This window comes from Merops nubicus, unplaced genomic scaffold (assembly GCF_000691845.1).
Source record: "Merops nubicus isolate BGI_N331 unplaced genomic scaffold, ASM69184v1 scaffold21673, whole genome shotgun sequence".
NCBI lineage: Eukaryota > Metazoa > Chordata > Aves > Coraciiformes > Meropidae > Merops > Merops nubicus.
The window spans coordinates 33,152-51,553 of NW_008601252.1; the positions used below are offsets into that span (position 1 = coordinate 33,152).

Below are 18,402 nucleotides of genomic sequence, written 5' to 3' on the forward strand. Positions count from 1 at the left end.
AACTCTGGAGACAACCTTCACAGTTGATTAGTTCCCTTGCCAAATTTCTACCATTTCCTTTTTAATTAATCTACTATTTTTGCCTTTTCAAACTCCTAATTAGACACCAAGAACTTTCCTACTCTGTAGGTTTTTTTCTGAATATCTCTCACTTCTTAAAGACACCTCCATGACACCAAAGTGTCAGGAAAGCAAGAAAATCAGCTACACCAGCAACACCAGAAAAGGTGTCACGTCCTCCAGCTTCACCCAGACCATGTGTTTAGTCATAACAGTTGTTTCTGATGCTTCCCATGCTTTTGAAGCTCACCAATCAAATGACAACAACCACTAGATAAAATTGCCCTACATACAGTTGTGGTGAAGTGAATTTCACAGCTCATTGATGTTTTGCAAGGAAAAAAAAAAGTATTAATAAAGAAAATGGAATAAGAGGTTACTTACCCAATTTACTATGACAGTGGTCAGCTGTAAAAAGGCAATTAATCCATCCTGTTCTTTCTGTGTGATTCCCCGGAGAGGCAGGTGACGATACTGGACACTGTCTGCACTTGGCAAGTCTTTCCTTAAGTGCTCATGATAAAGCATCAAAGAGTGGAAGAAATGCTCCCAGGAGACAGGACTGCCACCTGCTCCTTGGATGTTCTCCGCTAGAAAAATAACAGTTGACATGATTTTCTTTCTACTCTTTCACAGGGTGACAGGCAGGGTAGTTAAAATTTAAAAGGAAAACTTTCTTATCTAGAGGAAAAAATGAATTTCAAAGTAAAGCTATTATTCCCAAGACTAGTGGTTCTGGTTTAAGTTTTTTGTTGTTGTGTTTTGGTTTTTCTGTTTTTGGTTTGGGGTTTTTTTTTTTTATATAGAGACAGAAAGGTGCTATATGAAAAGCAAGTACAATTAAGTTTTCTGTTCTATGAATCTAAATGTTTGCAGCATGACTTATATCTTCAAAGTAGGTGTTTTTTTCCCCAATTTGATCAACGCAAAATTAATTCAAAACACAAGACTGTCCAGCATCGCTCATTTTGAGAAAGTGCCATCATATTACATGTATCAAAAAATTCTAACAGAACAAAGTGCTTCTGAAAAAAAGTCAGCTCATGAAAGATAACTATATTTATAAAATCTAAAAGGTCTTAACTTTAAGATGTATATTTTACAATACATGCTAGTGAAATTCTGCATCTTTAAAAGTTATGTCTTAATACCATTAATAATTATTTCATTATGTGAATTACTTGCTAAGGTGCCCAGAGCTAACCAGTCGTCTTTTTTTTCCCCAGATTACATTTTCAAGAGAAACTTTCCAATTTCATCTTTGCAGTCACAATGAAATGTTAAAAAGTATGAAGCCATAATTTATGTCAAATGAGCTTTTGTACTTTATTCTAAAGAAAGAGCTGAGAAAGAGATCAAGCTTTCTTACCATGACTACTGCCATTGACTTTCAGCAAACTAAAGCAGTAATGAGCACACTGAGGCCCACTAGCAAGCCCCCGCAGCATTTTCAAGTATGGGATGTAAATTGTGGAAGGCAGTAGGTCCCCCATTTGCCTAACAAACTTTGACAAGACCACCTAGAACAAATAAAGAGTAGTGGGTTTTTTTAAAAAAAAAAAATACATCTGAGTATTTCAGGAAAATAGACAGCCAAAGTCAGAAAACAGACTCTAATGTAATCAGGTGTGGAGGGGTGGAATCACAAAGAGCAAATACACAAAACAAAGTAATTCACGCTATTGCAAAGTATACTAACGCTCCAGTTTTGTACTTCTAGTAAAAAGATTCACTGCAGCTCACAAACACTGCACAGCAGTGTTATTAACACTCTTACAGTGCAAGGTTAAGTGGCACTGTGAAAAAATTCACTATGCTTCTCATATGCCTGCAAAGTAACTCATGCACATATTAATTCCTCCTAGGGTCATATTAGAGTCTTTGCGCCAGGTCCTAACTTAAGTTGCCTGTATGCTGGGTGGGTCTTGAGACATGTCTGCTTCATCTGTTCAGATTGCTTCCTCATTCTAATTTTAAGTTCCATCTCTTATGGGCTATAATTTTGAGCTTTAAATAATCACAAAATCCTTATGGATTTTTACCCCTCCAAATACTATCAAATACAGTTAATACAATGTCTTTACAGTTAAGGAATTTAACATCTCTGTTAGACTAAAAAGGTATGTAGAGGTCAAACAGAAAACACAAGAGCACTGTTAACAGAATTCATTTAGCAACTGCAACAAAACAGACCTAAACAAAATTTTCAAAGAGGTTTGTAAGGGCTCTTTCATACTAAGTTTATTGGCAATCACAAATGACTGGCAAGCAACAGTAACTGTGTCACGCAGAGCCAAACATATGCAGATAAGCCACTGACAAAAGATAACGTCTTCTTAGAGGCTAGCTATAACAAGGATACCAGAAAACTTTATTGCCTGAATTTTATTACTTTCAAGTTACTTGTAGTTACTCAAGAAAATCTAGACAACCTGGCGCTGAGGGGGTCGCTGATGAGCTACTCCAAGGTAGGAGCCCATTATGGTAGAGGTCTGCAAAGGCTCTGACGGACACCAGTATTCAAGGGCAAGCTCCAGATTGAAGGGGTCTTTCCTATACAATTCAGCAACCTAAGGAAGATATTTTAGAAAAAAATCAACTATGTAAAGAAAAGACAATTACTTTAACAATACATACTGCTTCTAGTTAAGCCACACATGTTTGAGAGACAGAACATCCTATGGCTGATGTTCCATTCCTTAAAACTCTCTGAAAATGACAGCTTCTAAATAGCAGTATTAGAAAAAAAAATGACAGCCAGAGAAATTAAAAATGCACACAAGTGAAGCTTTACATAACTTCACAATTACAGTATTACTACCATTACTAAAAAAACAGTGTAATTTCTCATTAAATAACCATTGCATATTTTGATATATTAACTTAAGAACAAGGTAGGAAGTATCAGTTTTAGAAATCTTAAACGTTAGCTGAACATACAAATTTCTCAGAGTAAATATTCACTTCTAGTTCTTCATTTAAGTTTACCACTTATCTCAGAGGTACTTAAAGCATTTCACTATAAATTTTCCTGTTAACATCCTATAACCTAAAGGATTACTTGTGGAAATGACCAGTAATCCTTATATTAAAGGCTACTATACTGAAAATTGCACACATGTACTTTTTTTGTTAAATAAGGGGAAATATACAAGTTCTTAATTTACTCATTAACAGAAAATATAATACGCATTAGTTCAATACACAAATCTGTTTTCTGATGTGGGTTTTCTGGAAAATGCAGCTAGGTAACCTTAAATGTTTACTTCAATATTAGTTAATATTTAAATTTTCTTTCAATTTTGTTTTATTACACATTTCTTTCTTTTATTAAAAAATGACAGAAACAGAGAGGTCTTCCTTTTACATACATTCTTATGGTCAAAATTCTACTGAGGTTAAGGAATCTGTAATTCCAGCAACCTTAATGGGGCCACCTTGCCTCGCCTACTCTACCACAAACACAAAAGGCAGTCTTCCAAAGTTCTCATTACAAGTATGTCAACTCATGAAAGTTATTTAAACATTTCAATTTTTTATCAGAGTAATTGCCAGTAGTATGGAAAACCACATAGAACCCAATTATTGTTTACCCACAGTAAATAGGGAGAAATTTGAAGACTTACAGAAACTGTAAACATTAAGGTCTAGCTACACAAGGGTGCATCCGTTCAGAATTTCCATGAATTTAGCCAGATCTCAACTCTAGTAATAGCCTGCAGTCTTAAAATTCTTATTTCTAAGTGATATTAAAATAAGATGGCTTAACAGATGTTAAGATTTTAATTTAAATTTTAGATACTTAGGTATTTGTAAAATAACCTCAGCTCAAGAATTCTTCAAGCATAAGAAACAATTAAGTATTTACTAACTAATCAGAAGCCAAGACAGTAAATTAATTCCTTTAGATGAAGTGATAGCAAGTTATATTTAAGGAAAAAAAAAAAATCCCTCTAACCTTCCTAAAGGGAAAGATTCAGCCCTGCATGTTATCATTCAGACATGAGTTTTCTGAAGAAGGAAAAAGTCACATCCACTTTTTGCCACAGTAAATTAAAAGAAAATAGGGCTTACTAGCAGCATTAAATGCTCCAGATCTCTCCGAAGGGAAATGGGTGGATCGTTACCCATCTGGATACTCATGTGGATCATGCGAGCATCTTCATCAGCACGGTTTCTCAGCTGTTTCACCTACACAATTTATGGAGAAAAACCACTGGCTAAATATTTAGCTAAGCATGAAACAGAACAGAAATAGCAGAATTGTCTGAACAGCCTATTAAAATAATAAGAAAGCAAATGAAATTGCATATGTATGGCAAGAATATTCAATTTTTTTTTTTTTTCCTCAATTCACTCTCCCTCAAAAGCTTACATTCAAATATATACTAAATCACTTTCTTACAGCCAAGGCTCGCAAGTTCACTGCAAAACCCTGAACTTATACCATTGGAGTTTTTCCCAAGTTACTTCACCAGATCATCTCATTTGGCCCCCGAAGGTGGCTCCTTTTCCTCTTCTCATTGCAAAAGCTAGATGGGCTAGTTTCAAACGAAGACAGCTGGAGTATTACCCACAAAGGGTGAAAAGAAACAGAAAATACTAAAATAACGTTTTCTATATATATAGATCTGTGGATTGCACCTTTCTTTGCCTTTTAAGGCTACTTCTACTTACAGCTACTTAATGTTTTGAAAGGTTTTGGATTGATGTCATTACTTCAGACTGGCAGAATTAAAAGCATTACCACTCCTCAATAAATACAGCAAGAGGGAAAAAAAGAGTAAGGAGAGGGAAAAACAAAAAGAGTAGGGAGAAGAACTGCATCAATTAAACAAAAAGTTCTTCAATCTGTATCCTAAGATTCTTTGTCTTTAAAAAAACAAACAAAAACCAGCTGACAGTTAATGTGAAAAGGCCTCTAACAAAATTATAGAAAACAAATATCCATTAGATAAGTTTAGTTAAATATTACGCAGACATTGAGGAAAAAGAAACAAGCAGCCAGGCCAACACACGAAGAATTAAAACATGGTGATGGTCCATAGAGACAGGTTCATGTTCTAAAATATATCTTAATTTGCAAAACTGCATGAGCAGTAAAATAACTGTATCTCATCTAGAAAGACCAGTTAAAAAAACTACAAATAACTGTGGAAACACCATATTAATTTGGCTAGTTTGCTCTGACCAACAAAGTTAACACATGGACAACACTGGTAAATGAAATAATGAACTCTGAACTACTAAAGTATTGGGTTCTGAATGTAGTCAACCAAAATATTTATCCAAATCAATACTAGCAAGCAGCATATATGTTAAAACTGTACAGAAGAGTCAAATAAAATCCTGAGTTACAGATTTAAATAAAACTGAACAAAGGATACATATATTAAAAAAAAAATCCTGCAAAGCAGTTACTTCTCTTTACCTAAAATCTGAGATCTAGTAGAAATACATAAGCTAACCACTAACTAATAGCGGTTAAGACAAAAAAATTCCCTTGTATTTGTATTTTTTCCCTTTTATTTATAAAAAAATTCCTACATCCCCATTGTCTGCTAGCAGTGTCTTTCCTGTAAAACAACTAGTACTGGCCTCTATCAAATCTGACTACAAGTCAGATCTTTGCTTATAATCTGTATTACAAAATCTGACTTATGAGAATTTTTTTTCATTACAATCTTTATGCATTATCTACAATCAACTGCAGATCTGAACCAAAGCACAATACTGAAACGGAAAAGAAATACTCTTCCCAGAGATAAAGTCTCCGATTCCACGATGCAATGAAGATGGGAGATGTACCGACCAAGCAACCACCTTGGAATTTTCAAGCCGTTGTGTGGACATGGAAGACAGTCACTTGTGTTCTAAATGTAATACACCAGCAGCCTCAGCCTGGGTCAGTCTCCAGAGCTTCCACTTTCATTCAAAAATCTACCTCTTATCTCTTTCATAAAAACTGGTATCACTACAGGGAGACATTTCATCTTTCATAAAGCAATATCAACCAATGAAGAACTGTGCCATAAAAAAAATTCCCAATTGCAAACCTGTTTGCACTTGATTGTTTAAGGAGCTTCCATAAACATACCTCACCTATACATCATATATCCAAAAGATTCCTAAAGGCTACTGTGTCTGTATTACAGAAAACACCACTGCATGTGGCCTTCAAAGGATGTCCAAAACCTGTTAACAATGTGGTTAAGTGTTGTACACAGGCAGCCATTCCAGCAGAAATACAGCTGTCAAGTTATCAATGTGAACTTGTTTGAACCAACATTATACTTGTCTCTTTAAACCCACAGAATATCCATAGAACAACTTGAGAAAACAACGCCACACCGACTGATTATAAATAAATTAGGATTACATATAAAATCTGTCTACAAAATGTTCATATAAGCCTTCAAAAGATTCTTAAGGCTCAAATACTGTTTTTCCTGCCCATTTTGTTCCCATTCTGTGAGGTTACAATGAGCAAAATATATTTTTAAATCCTTCTTTTTGCACATAGAATTGCCAAATAATTACTTTTTTCCAACTACAGCTCAACTCAGTAAAGGTCACATAATAAAGCCTCCACTAACTAAGAGTGTTTTCATAGAATTTTAATTGTCCATATCTAGACAAAAGGTCTTGCACAAATGACACTAATTGCTTCAAACTTTTCTTTTTAACACCCTTCTGAAGCATTTCTGCTGTTCTCGTGAAAACAGCTGCTCATTCTCCCAACAACTGATACTACTGGAAAAGCAGAATCTCTCCCCTTAAATATGGAAAAGATAGTTAAAGAATACATTGATAGTGAGAGACAACCTGCAAGTTAATTTAGGTTACACTACTGTCTGCATCAAAAGGAAAAAGAAAAAAAAGCACTTGCATACCTTGCCATCAATTTCAGCATTGACTAAAATTTAAACAATGTAAAACAAAACCACTGCCACCACAACAACTTACTTTGCAAGTCTCACCACACTGATGCATTTTAAAAAAAAAAAAAAAAAAAAATATATATATATGTCTGGCAAACAAAAAACAAACCATAATGGTCCTATAAATGCAACAAGTTTTCTGAACTGCAGCACCTGAAGCTGATGGTCATATCTGAATCTCTCTGCTACCTGTCCTGATGTCAGAAATACAGAGGAGGCATCCACATTTCTTAGCAACTGCTGTTCACACAAACAACTTACTTTCATTGGCATGAGTGCAAGGAAGTCTGTGACAAGGTTATGAATTTTGCGAATGTAAAATTCCTCCTGGTAGAAATTTTCAGACCCCACAACAGATTCAGTCAGGAACAGGAAGACATTATCAGCAACCGCTAGCTCTGCCATTGCTTCATCTGCCTCAGTGAATTCTGCAAGAGCTGGGCAACAAAAATCACAAGAGGGGAAAAAAAATAAATTACAATTACCTGTTACCATACAAAACATATTTCAGAATACTTGGCTGACATGCAAATTGACAGGCTTCTATCAACTACATTTTTTCTACTGTACAGGAAAAAAACTAGACTGGAAAAGACAAGTTAATGTCAGGTGATGATCTCCACCTTCTTTAGTAAGTGTTAAAGTGTATAATACATTTACTCCATCAAATCTGAAGTTGTGAACCAAGAATCACAAACCCAAGTTAATTAAAGATTAATTATAATGTTTATATTTTCTTTAATAGATATTCTGAAGTAGCCTGAATTCTGACCTAGCAAGGAGCCTGAAAAGCTTGTGAAATATACAGAGGGGAAAAAAAAAAAAAAAAAAAAGAGCTGTCCTCTCAAGATACTGAGGTTGAGCATTTGCAGATGTAAAAAGTCATCAAACTTGTTCTTAAGTGTTCAAATAATACTAAAGCTTCTAAAACGCAATCTTTCTCCTAAGAAACATTCTCCTTCATACAAGTTGAAAATTCTCCTTGATTTCAATGAGACAGTATGCTATAGTATTGTCTATACCTAGTTATCTATAAATCTTGTGTACATAGCAGAACAAGTCAACTCTCAACCAAACTCACATACTCAGAAAGCTTTAAAGGAGTGTCAGTGGTAATTTTATCACAAAGGTCAATACTAACACTTCAAAACAAGTAACAGATACTTTCATTTACACCACTTGCAAGCTCTGAATACTAATGTGCAGCAACTGCCCCTTAAGGTAATTTACCAGTCACATCAGACAGTTGGGATATTCCTCGTAATGCCAGCGCCCAGGCTAATCTAACAGTAGCTTGCAGGCCTGGTAATTTCCAAGGCTGAGACTCCTGGAGACGAGTGTGTATGGTGGCTATATACTGTCTTTCTGTTAGCAGAGGGAGCCGGTGCATCACATCTGGAAGAACAATAAAAAACAAAACACCAACACCCAGTAAAGTAATGTGAAAATAAGCTTGCCAAATCCTACCAATTGGTTACCAATCAATAACAAAATTGGTTAAATAACAATTTATCCACCTGCACAACATAACCTCTTTGGGAAACATTCCAGCATTACCTTCACGATCCTCCGTGATCTGTTCCAGAAAGCTGACATCAAAGCAGTAAAGAAGAGCCATAAGAAGAGACAAGTTGACACTATCCAATGAGCCATCAGCTTCCACTGTAACTTTCTCCAGGTAGCTTATGAGGATTAGAGTGTCATCCTTACTCAGTGGTGACTGGCAGGTCCAGACAAACAGACTTTCAGCCAAGGACTGTCGGCATTCTTTAATGAGATCAGAAACCTTTGAAAGAAAAAGCAAACAAAAAACAGCGAACATAAATATTCTGCCAACATGTTCAGTTTGTCCTCCTCAGTCAATCAGTATGACCAGGTTGAGTTAAAAATTACTCCAAAGACAGCAGCTACAGAAAACATTGGGTTTTTTTAATTACTAAACAACAAAAAAAGCACAGCTTGTTAAATGCATTCATATTTCCATATATTTCATGTGACGTGACAGTAGATATCCTGCAGTATGACTACTTGCAAACCAGCCTCTCCGTCAAGGTCAGGAGATGTGAATCTATTCAGAACTTTTGTAGCTGTAAAAGCATCGCACAGAAGTCGTATTTCCTGTCTCAACTGCACTGGTAATTACAACCCTAGATAGGGTCACAGTCTGCATGCCCCAAAAGGGATGTCCTCAACTGACTATACAAATACCTAAATTTTAAGACATTGAGAAATATGAAAGATATTTTAAATTAGAACTTCCCCAGACAAATTATTTATATCAACCTTTGAATATAAACAATCTATCATCCCCTATTACATACAGAACAAATATCATGGCTAACATAAAGCCTACCAAGCATTTTCCCTTTGTATTTGACAAAATATTGCATACTATGATACAATTAAGTACAATGACTCTTGATAAAGTTGTTGGGTTTTTTTAAGTTAGACGGAAGTTATTTCTTTTCAAAAAAAGGATATTTAATTTGTTAACTTCATTCCTCCCTCCAAGTTGAGTTTTAACTGCTTTAAGTCTTATGAAAACAGCAGAAGTTAAAAAAACCATCTCTGTCCTTGATTATACTTCTTCACTAACAATACTAACAATAAGGTATGCCCTAGCATCAGGGAACAACAGCAAAACAGAAACACAAGAAGCAATCTAAATCCCTCACTGGTATAGTACACGCTGTGGAGCGGTTACTATGATGTCTCAGACAGTAACAGAGTTTGCAAAAGGTAGAGAACAAAAAATAGACATTTACAAAAAAAAAAAAATATTACTACATCTCTCTTGTCAGTCTAACTGTATTCTAATCAGAAGAATATTCACACCCAGTTACCTCTTTGCGATGTTTCTCACTGCCCAACCCCCGCTCTCTCTGGAGTTTATCAAATTCATTGTTCAAATCAATGTGAGATACAAGAGTGAGGATCTTCTGAGTCAAGCCCTGCTCCATTAGGTCATCTGTAAAGTGTGTTGTCATGGACATTAACTCTTGACTAGAACAGAAAGAATATAGATTTAATGATTAATCATACTATTCCCAGTCACAGAAGTCCACAATAATGAAACCCATCAAAGGTATTTGCTGATAGAAAATTTACATTATATACATAAAGTAACTAAATGTGCATTGCTAATAAGTAAGCGGAACCCTCTCAAAACATTATGCTGAATGGATACAAAGTCTTTAGGTAACTGTAGGTCCAAGAACATGGAATATGAGACTACAACATGGATCAACTAGTTAAAATGTCTATCAAAAAGTACTATACGTAAGATGCGCATAATTCACAACCTCACAGCCCCTTTCTTACAAATAAATGCAGTTATTCAACTACAGACACCGTACTGAGGTGGTGAAGCTAGTTCTAAGTAATCTTTTTTTTTAATGTTTCAGATATATTGATGATAGAACACACTTTTAATCTTTCTCTTGTTACGCAGTCACTGCACATTGGAAGTAAACAGTGCGTATTGTTTTCTTTTTAAAATCAGCGAAGTGTTAACATATGTTCACCAGTAGATAGTACATCAATTTTAAGTAAAGGCAGGGGCACAATACTCCATTTTGCAAGACATGGGAAGTCAGAACACAGCAAGGGCTCAAACCCAGTCTCTGAAATACTGAATAACCATCACTGGATACAGCAACACTGACTGGCCAGGTGTCTGAAGCAAAACACTGACAAAAGGTGAAGTAGCATGGAAGAACTGACAGTAAAGTGGATAACCTTTACAAATATGCGTAAGAAAAAAAGATTACGCTTAAAGAAACATGAAAGCAACTGCATCAGCTTATAAGAACTTATAAGTTCCTTGAGTCTAGTCCTGAAAGCACTCAAAGCAAAGAGTTTTGATTAGCTCATCACCCTAATACAGACCTGAGTTCAAATGTCCACATCTTGCCTTGGCGTGATTGGATGAGGGTTCGTAGTGAATTGGCAATGCATCTTTTCCCATCCCAGTACAACAGAACAGCCACTAGACCTCTTGTGAGGCCAGGAAAATGAGGTTGCTGGTGTTCTCCTGTTGAATGAAAATCCACAGAAAAGTCACAAGTTGAACATATGCACTTTAACAGCTCTACATCTCTGTATCTCTCATTGAAATACAAGTGTAACATTCAAAGCAATCATAGTTATTCACAATTACTTTGTTTCAGGCACTTGAAAGAAATCACAGGTATTTGGGGTGCTGTTATTAAAATTCATATTCAACTATGAAAACATCAAAAATGTCTGAAAGAAATACAAGGCCATAAATATCCTAGCTCAATTAGTATTTACAACTTATATCTACCCATCTTAATCATTTCAAGCTGATTATCAGCAAAATATTTTCTTTATTCAAAATGAAACTGTCTAAAATTACATCAAAAAGTCAAATTCAAAATAAAAAGTGAGGAGGTTGACTTGAAGATGGTTTTCCAAAGGTGACAAGTTTGCAAGCTACTACTTCAATGAATTTTTAGAAAGGTAATGATGAACAGTAGCTAGTAACGATAACTAACAATTATATTTAAATAACTCTGAAATTAGTTTTCTACAGGTAAAGCATGTGTTACTTTCCAGAATGCTTCTCTTACTAAACAGTTATTAGATTATGATCCAAACAGAGTCACATATCAGTGTGTAACTAACACATAATTTGAAGAACCATTATCTATTACACTGCTTTACAGAAAAATTCTTCAATTATTTTTAAACTATACTTAAATTCAGTGTGACAAAGTAAATCATAAAACCCAAATTATTCCCCTTTTTGCAACAGCTGCATAAAATATTAACATTACAGTTCAGAACATCCTTGTCATATTACATTACAGTAAATTTTGTTTTAAGAACCTTCCATGTTAGGAAGCTAAAGCCTTGACTGAATCATGTATTCCATGTTAAGCATACACTTAAATAAGAAAGCATTATTTAAGTTATGTTTCTCCAAGTCTGAAGTATTTTCCCTTCTCACCAGCTAGAAGGAGCTCAACAGCTGCTAACTCTCCAATATCAAAGAGGTCACTGAGGATAAAGGCTTCTCTGATGAGCTGCTCTGGCAAAAGCCTAGTTCCCTGCTGACCCTGTATAGCAACCCCTTCTGTACTTGCTTTCTGAACCTTCTCATGCTGCTGAACATTCTTTGGCTGCAAGAGAAACAAGAATCCCAAGTTATTAAAAATGGCAAGACCAAATACTGAATAAAGCCTTATGCATTAATCCTGCCTCTCAAATACAGTTCTGACAGGTTAGGTTGCCATCTGAAAAACAAAGGCAGTGTTTTTAAACACAGAGATAGTAAACAGCACCTTAAAAATGCTTCCTATTTGCACTGCAATGGTCTCTTTGTGGGAATGTATCAAAAATAATTTTAGGCAATTGGCACGGATATATAGTTTCCTCAAAATAACAGAGATTGAAAGTAAATTTTGATAAAATACTCAACAGGAATTGATATCAGCTCAATGAAAACACCTGGGTTGTTTACCAGAACTGTTGCGTTACTCCAAAGCACTAATTTCTACATCATTCTTTCTTCTGTTAAACTCAAACGCTAAAATACACTGACAAAACTCTATAGCTGACGCATTTTCTGACCTATCAGCTTAAAAAGCCATACATATTTCAGAAGTAGCATCACTGAAAGAAGACATATTTCTAGTTGCTACTTTGTGATCCATCAGCCAAGAAACAGTTTTTCCACACCGTCTCACATGCCCAGCAAGAAACATTCTGTTTTGCAAATTCATGTGTTCACTAAACTGACTGAAGTACCAGCATGGACCCCAGACAGACAAAATAGTTTTTTGCTTTATTTCAGACACACAAGAGTAGTGAAATGAGCGAACACTTGACTGATGGATCATCAGATACTTTTATTATTCCTTTCAAAATAGCATTCAAACATTTTTTATCTCGTTACAGATAGATTGAATAACACTATTTTGTGTTTTGTGCAGGATAATTCTATCTGCATTCTTACAGCAGAACAAGATTGCTATAATGCATTTGTGTTGTAATGTGCTATAAAAACATAGAATGAAAATAATGGTCAGCATCTAAATGGTACGTAATACAACAATACAAGACAGAGTCAATCATCAGCTCTCCAGCTCATTCCACAAAAAGTATTAGTCCAGTACCGGATTTCTGAAGAGAGCAATGAAGTCAGATTTGTGTTTCTTTAAAACCTGGTCAAGGCGATGAATAGCTTCAGGTTGCCTTTTCCAAATGGCATTCACTACAGCCTGCCATATGTCTTTGTATGGACCCCACAAGCTGGCAGCTAAAAGAAGAGAAAACAATATGTTTGAAACGGAGAAAGAAAAAAAAAAAAACATTATTCATACACTATTTTGAGTAAACAGATTTTTCTTAACTTACTGTTAGTCTTAGCTTGAAAGTATAGGTTTCTATGCCCATGTTTTGCCAATGACCAGGCCCAACAAAAATGATAACACCAGCAGGGAGATGAACCAATATGCAGACTGTATTGTAGACAGAAATGTTACTATATGAATGACCACCGGGAGTACAAACAGGTCAACAAGCTCATACATGATCGATGCCACCCCCAACGATCCCACAAACGACATGACTAAGCCCACAACAGGTGGTACAAACAGTGAACCGAGGTTTGCCATAGTTGGCATGGGAAACAGCCAGACCAGCCAGTTAAACACATGAGAAAAAGGTGCCCACATGGCGACTCTCACCCGATCGGCCCGCGTTTGCAAAGGCCTAAACAGACCAGGGCCCAGCTCCAGGGAGAGTCAGGAGGTCTTTCCTGAACCAGGAAGCTCTGTGAAGTGCGCTTCACAGAGTAGACTCTTCTCCCTTCCTGCCAGTGGTCCCGGCTTTTATCCCCAAGCAGACACCTGACCTTTGTCAACTCAGTGCGGGACCCCTGGGGCTCATTTCCCTTCTGGCTCTCCCTGCAGGGCCGGCTGCACCCTGGGGGGAAGCTATAAGGCAAACTCACCACCTCTTTATGAAGGGCTGTGGGAATCACCCATATGTCAACCTTAATTCAGGGGCTCGGGGTTCAAACCCCAGCATTTCAGCCCATCAAGCAAAACATTTTCCTTTCTTAAGGCACAAAAAAAAAAAAAAAAAAAGGCAAACCCACCAACAATGGTCTGATATGAAACCTAATTGCATTTAAGGAGCTAGAGAAGCAGAAAAAATTATGTATGCAGCTAAGTTCTGGGGCTGGAAGTCATCTTATAAAGATACTTGATACAAGCTCTGTAATTCTGCATTGAGAAAAAGAATTCCTAAGAAATTCCATCCACTTTGGTAAGAATAAAGGATAATCAAGAACTGGACAGTAAACCTTGCTTCTGAATGTAACTCAGCAAGGCAGGCTTCCTGCTTTCCATTTTTGACAGAAAAATCCAAAACAAAGAAATACCTAATATGAGGGACTGAAAATGAACAACACTGCTTTCAAAATCTGTTGCATTACTGCATCAGACTGCGTAGAATAAAATAAATTAGAAACCAAAACCATAAGATTAAGTTATATAAGAAACAAAAATCATAAGTCTAAGGATATTTTCTTTCACATTTACTTATATTTCTAATTTTAATTTAATGGTAATAAATAAAAACACTTTTGATCCCTACGACACATTTGCTGCTAACATTCTGTACAAGAGCTTTATAAAGATATTAATTTCCTTTACTAGAAGTAGCCAAATATAATTACTTGTGTTTAGAAGAGACCAGATTATTTCTGGAAGCTAGCAAGCACAAATATATAAGAGAAGTCCGACTCTACTTTAGAATACAATCTCTCCTTAACACTGAAAAAATGTTTCCTTGCATATTTCAAGTCCAAATTTAATACTACAGCTGAACAAACTCTTCCTCACTGGAGGCTGTTATCACTCAGAACCCAAGGTCTGTAGGATGAAGACTGCACTAGAAGTTTCCTTATCATGGCTTATAAGAAGCCATTATACCCAACTTCAGACATCAGCTGGAATCATCTAAACTGTAAAACTTAGATGGAAAATTACTCTTACCACCTAGTATTAACATAACATTTTCAAAAAGCTCAAAAATTTAAGACCCACATTAAACAGAAATACCAAAATGTTTCACAAGTACAAATGATACCTGGCAAGGGAAACTTTCAGATTTCACACATCACATAACAGATAAATTTAATACCAATTGTATTGTTTGCCTGCTACAACACAAGACTACCACACAAGCAGCACTGCCTGGCTGCAGGTAGCATTACGCATTTCCAAGCATCTAATGAGATGGTCCTTGACCTAAAGATGATGTAAGCTAGCAGTGGGTTTTGCATGTCACGATGTTGGTAGTGGAAAAGCCACCTTAAGAAGTTACTGCCCTTCTTCATTCATAGCCACTTGTTCCCAAGCATACAGATGTCTGCTGCATTAACTCTGATGCACTGCACTATAAACAACATTAGTCAAATGATCCAAAGAAAAGAAGGAAAGGGGGGAAGCAACATTTTTCCAGAGTCCTTCCAGTTTTGTTTTTAAAAGTAACAGTATTTCATTTACACAGGTTGCAAAACGGCTCTGCTAACAATAAAAAACAACTGAAAGAGTTGTGCCTGAAGCACAGACGGAAAGAACAAGTGCATAGAGAATAGCAGTGACCTCTGAAACTGACTTGACTTGTGGAGAAATCATAAAACAGAACTACGCCTTGCAGAGTAGCCAAATTATATATACCAAATTATTAGACTTTCATCTAAAACTGGCTTAACTTTTTCCCCCCCCCGCTTTTTAACGTACAAGTTAACACTGTGGTATAAAATCAAGTACAGAGGCAACATTTTACCTTTAAGTAGATTGTTCAGACCAGCTCTAACTCTTACCACTACTTAAGGTGTCTTGAAAGCAGCAAACCCAGTAAGACTTTGTTCTCATTTTGTGAGTTTTCTTCCTCTACAATAGAATAAAACTGACAAAATCAAAACAAACCCCAAACTCAGCACTAACAGAAAACTATTTGTCATTTACAATGCAATTAGAGATGCTAGTAGAGCTGTATGTAAGAGGACATCCTATAAAAAAGGACAAATCCTTTTTAAGAAACAGTGTTTTAATCATACAATGTGATCCATGCCTACACAATAATTCACTAAAAATAGCTACTATTGGACAATTTCACTCTTCAGACTGTAGCTGGCTCTCATACACAACTTCAGAGTTCAGAGATAGACTTTAATTCAAAATGGTCTTCCCACTCTTATTAAATTAGCGAGTCCAACAAACACCAGCAGCAATTGACAGTGCCTGCAAAAAGCTGTCCAACTATTTCCCTTGTCCATTTGTTTGTTAGTGTCCCTACCATGTAATTGCTTTGCATCAGACCAAATACATGTACTGTAAAGCAATGAAACAAAGGATCTAATTTTTCAAACTGAAAACTAATCCCAAAAATAGTTTCTTTTCAGCAGGATCACATCTACAACCCAGTTTGCTCTGTGATGGCACAACCTATGCTAGCATGAAGATGGAGTATGGCATAGAAAGGAATAAGCAACTGGAATTGAAAAAATGCTGAACTTCAATGACTGTTTCCTATCTAAGCTAATTCTAGTATTATCATTGCAGTTTTAGAAAAGCTGACCATCCCCTCAGTCACAGCAAGGAAGGACAGCCTGGGCTGCTTCTTTCGGCAACATGAGCAGTTGATGCTTATGTCTGAACTTTCTGCCAAGTTACATCCTTAACCACGCTATGTCAGCCTGACAAAAAATATACTATAACCTAAAGCAAAATCTGCATTAGTTCAAGTGCCAGATCCGCTTTAATTCTTATTTCACCTTTCATGTACAAAACTCCTTCCTCCCTTACATTTTAGTTTTAATTTTCACTTTAACAAAGTCAAGTTTCAAAGAGTTTGCTTTACTATTGCTTTCCTATTGCTTTCCTGTGAGGAGGCAAGTACACAATTAATTCAGTTAGATCAAAATTCCTTCCCTGTAAAATTTACTCCTTTCTTGACATAGGAACAGAGCTTTTATTTTTATTCATTAATAACTATGACATACTCTTAGCCTAGTTACAGACCCTTTGGCCATGCCTGTATTCCAGTCACAACTGCTTTTCACAGAGTCTCCATTTGCCATGTATTATCCTAACACAGCTCAACAACAGCAAACACATCGTCTTGCACCTGAGACAGAAAAACTCCATGCAGGAATAGAGGCTTGGGACAAAGCGGTTGAAAAAAAGAAAGCAACTGTGGAAAGCAGCTTTATAGAAAAACACCCAAGTGACTTGGTAGGTGAGAAACTGAACACTAGTCAGCAGCATATCCTCATAGCAAAGGTGGCCTCTACCCATTCAGGCTATGTTAACAGAGTTGCAAACAGTAGGTATAGGAAACTGATTATTCAGGCATCTCAGAGTTCTTCGCTGTGCCAAATCCGGGGCTCCCCAGAGCAAGCCACTGAAATGGGGAGCCAGAGAACAGGATGAATGAGACGAGGCTGAAAGGACTGACCTAGCAAGGCTCAAGAGGGATGGGAGCTTTGTTGTCTTCAACTACTGAACAGTACTATACACAGAAAGCAGAGACAGAGGTACCCCAGGAGATGATGAGCAGCAACTGACACAAGCTGCAATACCAAAGCTTCCAATCAGGAATTAAAACTAGATGGAAACTAGCCATCAGGAGGGAAAAAAAGAAAGACAACGGGAAATCAAAAAAAAAAAAAAAAAAACAAAAACACCAAACCTCACTATAAGGGTGGCCATGCACTGGAACAGAGGCTCAGAAAGGCTTCTGGGAAGCTCTTCACCCTTACAAGTATTCAAAAGTAGTTTAGATAAGGTCTTGTGCCACCTGACTAAGCAGGACTTGCCTTACGGAAGAAGAAAAGGAGTGTCCAGACCAGACGACCTAAATTACTCTCAGATTATCCAGTCAGTTCCTTTTGTATTAGATTTACTCCCCAATTACACTTGGTAAGTGCTGCCTTAGGAATGCAAACTGCTCCTTGTGATAGCTTCTGAAAGCACTGTGGATGATCCTAATACTCCTAACCCTTAGCAACGCTCAATGCAAGAAAAACAGCACAACATTTTCAGATTCCTTGTGTAGCACGGAGCAAAACTCAGAACTTACTTTTTTTTTCTTTGCCTTTTATTACCCAGAGCATGAAGAGATGAGCGCAATACTGAAGCGATGCTCAATCCCACGTGCAATGAGTTACCGCAGTCCTCCCAAATCAAAGCGGCCTTTACCCGCCGGTGTCCCCAGCCTCACGCTCTGCGTGCCAGGATCTGACAGGCACGGCGGCAACTCTGGACGCGGGGTTCCCTCACCTCGCCAAGCACCTTTGGGCGGCCTGGGCGCCCCAGGTGCCAGCACACGGAGGAAAGCCCTCAGGGAGCCCGCTCCCCCT

The 18,402-nt window shown here is 36.8% G+C and overlaps 1 protein-coding gene across 1 annotated transcript in view; it reads right to left on the bottom strand.

Moving 5' to 3' along the window:
- The window catches only part of NUP205 (nucleoporin 205kDa), a 48,970-nt gene extending 31,897 nt beyond the window's left edge, over nt 1-17,073 (bottom strand). Inside the window, exons 1-13 of the mRNA XM_008937947.1 lie at nt 17,044-17,073; nt 15,862-15,931; nt 13,142-13,284; nt 11,974-12,145; nt 10,890-11,034; nt 9,845-10,004; nt 8,559-8,787; nt 8,232-8,396; nt 7,263-7,438; nt 4,135-4,251; nt 2,493-2,630; nt 1,430-1,580; nt 445-650 (exon numbers count right to left, since the gene is read on the bottom strand). Coding sequence (XP_008936195.1) covers nt 445-650; nt 1,430-1,580; nt 2,493-2,630; nt 4,135-4,251; nt 7,263-7,438; nt 8,232-8,396; nt 8,559-8,787; nt 9,845-10,004; nt 10,890-11,034; nt 11,974-12,145; nt 13,142-13,284; nt 15,862-15,931; nt 17,044-17,073 — 1,902 coding nt within the window. The remainder of the gene's footprint in view (nt 1-444; nt 651-1,429; nt 1,581-2,492; nt 2,631-4,134; nt 4,252-7,262; nt 7,439-8,231; nt 8,397-8,558; nt 8,788-9,844; nt 10,005-10,889; nt 11,035-11,973; nt 12,146-13,141; nt 13,285-15,861; nt 15,932-17,043) is intronic.
- Between the last annotated feature and the right edge of the window lie 1,329 nt (nt 17,074-18,402).